Here is a 7,063-nt window from a genome sequence, read left to right on the forward strand (position 1 = left end):
CCATCCTCTCTCCGTGACGCAGCGGTGACCCACACAGGCGCCTCGCAATTACACTACTTCCTTCAGGTGCCCCCGCCACGCGGTTGACGGGCCGCCAGTGTCGTAATGAGTGTGCGTGAGTTGAGGCCTGGGGGAGTGGGGCAGAGAGGTAGCGCAGTCAGAAAAGGCTTCCCCCAAGATGAGCTCTGGGTTCTGGGTCCTGAGCAGAGGGAGGTCCGCAGGTGCAAGGAAGCCATGGGAGCCTACCGGCCGGACGGCGCAAGGGATGAATTTAGAGAGAGTGCTGTCCACGTGCACAGAGGCTCTCGTGGGAGCTGGGATTTGGCCCGAAGGACAGCAAGGAGCCCACCAAAAGATTTTAAGACAAAAAGAGAAGGTCAAATGTGTGTTTTAGAAAGATCATTCAAACTGCAAACTACCATGTCGAGAACAATGGAGGTGCGCAATAGTCTAGGGGAAAGGATGGCTGCCGTAGTGTTAGTGCAGACAGAGGCGGCAGACGTTAGAGGTATTAAGAAAAATAATATAGAACTTGGTTTGGGGGGTGAGATGTGGAGGTAACTAGTGAAGGATGACCCCAGATGCCTGTCTAGTAACCAGGCAGATGGAGGTGTCACCTGCCAAGAGAAGCAGGGGGAGAAGCAAGTGAGGGTGGAAGGGGCCTCTGTCTGCCCCTATGTCCTTGTTCTTCTGGACTTATCCTGGCCCCTTCTCCCAGGGCTGCTCAGCTCCTCCCGCAGCTTCAGTCCTCATCTGCTTCAGACTCAAATGCCTGACCTCTCCCCTGGTATCGCCTAGTGTCTCAGACTCCACATGGCCCAAAGCTTGAGCTAGCTTCCACCAAAACATATAAACATACAGAAATTCAGTGATCCCGTGAAGATTTAGTGAGCACCTACTATATGTCAGACAGCACTGAGGTGATAGGAATATATAGCAGAAAACAAACAAACACCAAATTCCTGACCTCCTGGGGCTTACATTCCATTGAGAAGAGTCAGATAATAAGTAACTAAAATAAATGGGAAGTCAGATGGTGATAAGTGCTGTAGAGCAGGATAGGGAGGGTAGGGAGTAGAGGGCAGGCGTTGCCATTTAAAAGAGGGCAGACTAGGAAGGCATCACCAAGGTGATCCTGAAGGAGAGGGATTGAGTCATACAGACTTCTGGGTGAAGAGTGTTTCAGGCAGAGGGAAGAGCAAGGGCAAAGGCCCTGAGGCAGAAGTGTGTCTTACTTGTTCAGTGAACAAAAGACCAGTTCTGCTGGAATGGAATTTGCTGGGGAAGGTCAGAGAGGTCACAGGAGACCTTTTAGACCATTGGATTGTATTCTGAGATGGGAAGTGTTGGAGGGTTTGCCAAAGAGACCTGAGACTTATACACTGCAACAGTGGTTCTCAACCCTGGCTACACATTAGAATCATCTGGGGTGCTTTAAGAAATACCTTTGCCAGAGTCCCACTTTATATCAATTAAATTAGAATATCTGGGGTGAGGTACACACATAGGATCTTGTTGAGAATTCCTTAGATTTTAATGTGTAGCCACAGTTGAGGAATACCATGTTAGAAGGATTTGTCTTTCAGGCTGCTTTGTCAAGAGTAGGCTGTAGGTAGGCAAGGGCAAAAGGTGAGATATGATGGGGGTTTAGACCTGAGGCCAGGGTGATAGCAAGGGAGGTGGTGAGAAATGGTCAGATTCTAGATATGTATTTGAGCCAACAGGACTTGATGATGGCTTGGATGTAGGATGTGAGGAAAGAAGTCAAAGTCGACTCAGACTTGGCCGGGGAGACCCTTCTGCACAGTGTGGGCCCACCCTTACTCTGTTTGGCTCTTTCCTACCTGCCTACCCAGTCCTGGGCCCGAGGCACTCCGATTTTCCCTCTTGTTACCAATATGGTCTTGTCCCTTTTTTTCTGGTGAACTCCTATTCATGTTGAAAACCCAGCAACGCACTGGAGTCTTACCAGTCCCCAAAGGCAAAACAAACCCACCTCAGTATCTACTTGTAACAGTGAACATAATGCATCAAGTTATCTTTTTAAAAGGTCTGTCTTCACTGCTGAAATGTATTTTTTGGTTTGTAAAAGAAAGAACTGGCCAGAGGAGAGTTTGAATCGCAGGTTACCCAGGTCCTCGCTGCATAATAGAGGACAAGTTCCTTCATCTCTCTTAGCTTCCCTGTCCCTAACTTGCAGGGCTGTTGAGAAGACCTCCCGAAAATGTTCAGTAAATGTCATAACTCTCGTTCATATTAATGCTGCCTCAGTATACATCTTCTTGTCCTGTCCTTGGCTCATCACCCTTGACCTATATCTTTTGAGGCAGTCTCCACCCATTTCCTGCTTTTGTGTTCTAGATAAGTAAGGCCTATACCCTGAACCACTTGACTACCTTACTTTTGCTTTAAGTCTGGTGACTTAATAGTGGTTACCCAATAGTGTAACCCCTTAGTGTCATGCTCCCTTCAAATTAACCAATCCATCTCTGTCACGGGAAACCCAAGTAGGTTACACTCTGGTCCACAACAAAGCTTCAGCACACAGGTCCCTCCCTCTCTTTTGCTGCCCAGCTGCTGGTTGAACATGTGTGTCCTGGACAGCTCCCTCCTTCCTGCTGGCCCTGTGAAGTGTGCTAACTTCTTCACTCTGGGTCTGTAATAAATTTCATCTTTTCACCATTTCTGTCTGAGTGTCCCTTGCTGTGCCGCACCTGACTACACCCAAACTAACTTAAATACCTCACTTAACAAAATCACAGTAGTAATAATAGGGACAAATTATCAAGTAGGCTTCATTTATCTTGGTCCCCCAAGAGCCCAGCCCACTGGCAGAACCAAAGCTAAACCATTGGGGATCCCATTATATGGTGGGTGGCCATTACAGATGCTTGGGGTCTCCTCCACCTGGATGTTCCCCCTGGGCCCCAAATGCTACCTGAGATGCAGCAAGAGCACTGGACTGGGAGGTAAGACCTGAGGATCTAGCCTTGGCTCTGTCACTGGACCCTTGGGCCACTATTAGGTCCCCTCTGAGACTGTATTTTACTCATCTTTAAAATGAAGAAGTATGCCAAATTCAGTGGCTCACGCCTGTAATCCCAGTGATTGGGAAGACTGAGGCAAGAGGATCACTTGTGGCCAGGAGTTGTAGGCTACAGTGAGCTATGATGGTACCAACCACTGCACTCCGGCCTGGGTGACAGAGCAATACCTCATCTCCAAAAAGTTTTTTAAAAATAAAATGAAAAATTGTGGTCCTCTACTAATGCACCTCCAATCATGCCACTTCCCTGGATATAAGTGGGTCAGTGGCTCCCCATTGCCCCCAGGAGAGGTCCAACTTCTCAACACAAGGCCATCCACCATTTGGCCCTGCTATCCTCATCTCTCGCCCTCTCTTACCCTCTCAAGCCAGCTGCCAGGAATTCTTTCAGGTCTCTAAACACTCTCTTGCCTCAGGGCTGCCTTGAAAGCTGCTGGTATAGGAATCTGGAGCTCAGTAAAGACCAGGGTGGGAGACAGAAATTCTGGATTTGAAAGTATGCAGATTGTAATAAAAGATACAGGATGGATGAGATCACCTAAAATCTTCTCATTGAGAGAAGGGGTCTGCACACTTTTTGAATGCATACCTTCAGAAAAATTAGGTACATATCGTGAATATATTATACAGACTATACTTTATAAAACTTACACAAAAATAGAAACTAAATAGAAATTAAAAAGAATGCTAGGCATGGTGGCACAAGCCTGTAGTCCCAGCTACTTGAGAGGCTGAGGCAGGAAGATAGCTTGAGGCCAGGAGTTCGAGGCTGCAGAGTGTGCCACCGCGCCTGTGAATAACCACCGCACTCCAGCCTGGGCAATATAGTGAGACCTATCTCTTAAAAAAAAAAAAAAAGATAACTTAAACCTTTCAATAACTTACTATTACACTGCAAATAGAGTCCAAGTGCCTTACTACTGTCTGCAAGGTCTGTACTGGCCATCTGGGACCCCTTAGTCACTACACGACAGCCACACTACCAACTCACCAAATTTTCTCCTGCCTCAAGCTTTTGAGTTGCTCCTTTCAGCCTGTTTTGCTAGCTATTCTTTATGCTTAGAATACATTTTCCCTCCACTTTGTACATGGTTAGTTCAGCTTCAATAGGACCACCTTCACCAGGCTTGGTGGCTCGCCTCTGTAATCCTAGTGCTTTAGGAGGCCAAGGAGGAAGGACTACTTGAGAACAGGAGTTTGAGATCAGCCTGGACAACATAGCGAGACCCCCATCTCTACAAAAAGTTTAAAAATCAATGGAGTGTGGTGGCACACACCTGTAGTCCCAGCTACTTGAGAGGCTGAGGTGGGAGGGTCACTTGAGCCCAGGGGTTCGAGTTTGCAATGCACTCCAGCCTGGGAGAAGGAGTGAGACCCTGACTCTAAAAGAAATTTTAAAATAGGACCATCTTGGTGAGGCCTTTCCATCGAAAGGGGCATACCTGCCACTGTCCAGCTGTTCCACTGCCTCCCTAGTCTTCTCCTTCAAGCATATAGTGCAACTCAAAATGATGTATGTGTTTAGTTGTTTAAAGTCTACTTCCACTATCAGATGGGAAACTCCATGAGAGAAAGGACAGTGTCTGTCTTGCTGATAGTTTATCTTCCTTGTAATGTGCATCTGACACATGATCACCACTAGCTTAATAAATACTGCCCCCCTAAACATCTTCCAGTTCCCTGCATGCTGTGAGTGCTACTGCAGCCTGCCTTGCCTTTTCTCAATTTCTTCCTGCCTAACTCAGAAACTCAGCCCACACTGCCCACCTCCCACCCTTCCCCGCCTCATTCTTTGTCCATTGTGTTTCCTCCACACAACAGAGCTCCTTTAAGGATCATCTCAAGCACTGTGAAGCATTTTCTGACCCCCAATACGTGATGATCTGTTCCTGCTTTGAACCCCAAAGTATTTTGTAACTAATGACACTTCTCCTCTCCTGCCTTGCCTTAACCCTCACTTCTAGGTAACTGGGTGCTCAACAAATCTGTGGAACAACAGGGCTGAAAACCACCACTTTACAGTAATCTTCAAACTCTAGTGGGCATCAGAACCACAAGATGAGCTTACTAAAATACAGATTCCCAGGCCCCCAAAAAGGGCTTCAGTAGGAACCTGCACTATTCCAAGCATTCTTTTTATTTTTTTATATTTTAGTTTATATTTTATTATTTTATTTTATTTTTGAGACAGAGTCTCACTCTGTTGCCCAGGCTAGAGTGCCGTTGCATCAGCCTAGCTCACAGCAACATCAAACTCCTAGGCTCAAGCAATCCTACTGCCTCAGCCTCCCAGAGTGCTAGGATTACAGGCGTGAGCCACCCCGCCCGGCCCTCAAGCATTCTATGACTTTGATGCCCACCGGTTTAACAATTTCATAACAGTGCTCGCTTTGGCAGCACATATACTAAAATTGGAACGATACAGAAAAGATTAGCATGGCCCCTGTGCAAGGATGACACGTCAAAAAAAATTAAAAAAAAAAAAAAGAACTTCATAACAAGTCAAATGAAGTGAACAGAATCCCCAGTCCCAGGGCCCACTGATTAAGCCTTAGGAGAGTTCAGAGGTTGAATCCTTACCCTTCCTCCTCCAACAGGTTAGATAAACAAAGACTCCAAAGTTTATTTGCTTTTCCCTTTTAATCCCCTTCCTGCTCCAACTCTTAAAAATTTACCCAGAAAACTTAGTAATTAAACAAGAGTGCTCAAAGAGCCAAGGCAAGCCATCCCAAGAGTAGCAGGCTCCCTCCCACAGGAGCCAAAGTCTGGATGGTGGGGTCTCCACTCAGAGCCTGGTAGTAAAAGCTGGTGCAGAATAAGGTGGTTCCGGAGGCCAGTAGTAACCCGGCCTGAAGAAGACACAACGTAGAAAACACGATTGTAAGTACAGGGCTGGCTGACGGGGGTGGGTGGTGGGGGGCTTGGTCAGGTTTAGACAGGGAGAAAGATTACCCAGAGGGGCTTTCTGCAGTGGGGTACTGCTAACAGGGCCAGGCTGTGAAAGAAGTGGTGTTTGTTGGTTTTGTCAAAGAGCTGTAAGAAAAAGAGAAATGTAGGGACTTCCTAAGCAACATAGGAGCCTGAGATCCCGTGGTGGCACGTGGGACCAAAGTTCGTTCCCCCACCCTACCCTTGAAGTCCCAGCTTGCTCCCACACCCCAGGCTTGCAGCCCTGGCTGCTCGAGAGATCCTCACCACCCCCTCAACTTCTCTCAGGAACCCCAGACTGTATGCCCCAGTAGACCCGCGAGTCGAGGAGCCCCAGCGCAGTTACTTCACCTCCTTCCCGTAGGCATCTGGGAATTGGGCGCCTGTGGAGAGGAGAGGGAAAGGTTACCAGTCCCGCCCCCACGCGTGGGGGACCCAGGTAGACACAGACGAGAAAGGGTAACCCCCAGGAAGCTTCCGATTGATGGAAACACGCATCGCACAGTACTGGAAACCAACTGGACCCGGCTGGAGGACTTTAAAAGGTTTAGGATTCCGCGGGCAGTCTGATAACCAGGAGACTGGGCAATTCCCATAGGCTCCGCCCCTGCACCAGACCCCAGAGGTCGCCCCAAGCACAGCCCCAACTTCGTCCCCAGCGCCCTAACCGTGTGCCCCGTAGGAGGCCAAGCCTAAAGCCCCAGCTCCGGACAAGGCGCCCAGGCGGCGGAAAGCAGTCCCCAGCCCCGCCATGGCAGTGGATGGTCACGCGCCGGACGAACACCGCCCAGGCCACCCGGGAGGCCAGCCAATCCCGATCACCCATGCAAATAAGGTTCACAGGTGCCCAATCCAGGCCGTGTTCATTTCAGCGTTCAGGTCCTCACCCCGGTACTGGCGCCTTTGTAAAACTGCTGCGGAGTGGCGAAGACGTATGGCGGGCGGAGAAACCAGAACCAATTAGGAGCAGAGGAGCGAAGCGGTGGGGGGCGGGGTTGAGGGCGGGACTAGAGGATTTGCGTCACGGATTGGCCCACTTTCCAAGTTGATCGCCTCTTCGAACCCTCCCCCACCACCTCCGGCCAATTT

General features: G+C 48.9%; 1 protein-coding gene and 1 non-coding gene across 2 annotated transcripts; one reads left to right on the forward strand and one right to left on the reverse strand.

Annotated features, from left to right (window-relative positions):
* The first annotated feature begins 5,427 nt into the window (after positions 1 to 5,427).
* On the forward strand, positions 5,428 to 5,534 carry LOC138392710 (U6 spliceosomal RNA). Its single transcript, XR_011234995.1, has one exon. It is a non-coding gene; the product is annotated as a U6 spliceosomal RNA (small nuclear RNA).
* A 43-nt stretch (positions 5,535 to 5,577) lies between these two features.
* Positions 5,578 to 6,733, reverse strand: TMEM256 (transmembrane protein 256). Its single transcript, XM_069481996.1, has 4 exons — positions 6,643 to 6,733; positions 6,326 to 6,357; positions 5,999 to 6,079; positions 5,578 to 5,895 (listed from the first exon to the last, which is right to left on the reverse strand). Exons 1-4 carry the CDS (start codon positions 6,725 to 6,727, stop codon positions 5,752 to 5,754), a joined length of 342 nt encoding a protein of 113 aa, XP_069338097.1. The 5' UTR covers positions 6,728 to 6,733; the 3' UTR covers positions 5,578 to 5,751.
* Positions 6,734 to 7,063: the final 330 nt, after the last annotated feature.

Source organism: Eulemur rufifrons, chromosome 9, assembly GCF_041146395.1.
Source record: "Eulemur rufifrons isolate Redbay chromosome 9, OSU_ERuf_1, whole genome shotgun sequence".
Classification (NCBI taxonomy): Eukaryota; Metazoa; Chordata; class Mammalia; order Primates; family Lemuridae; genus Eulemur; species Eulemur rufifrons.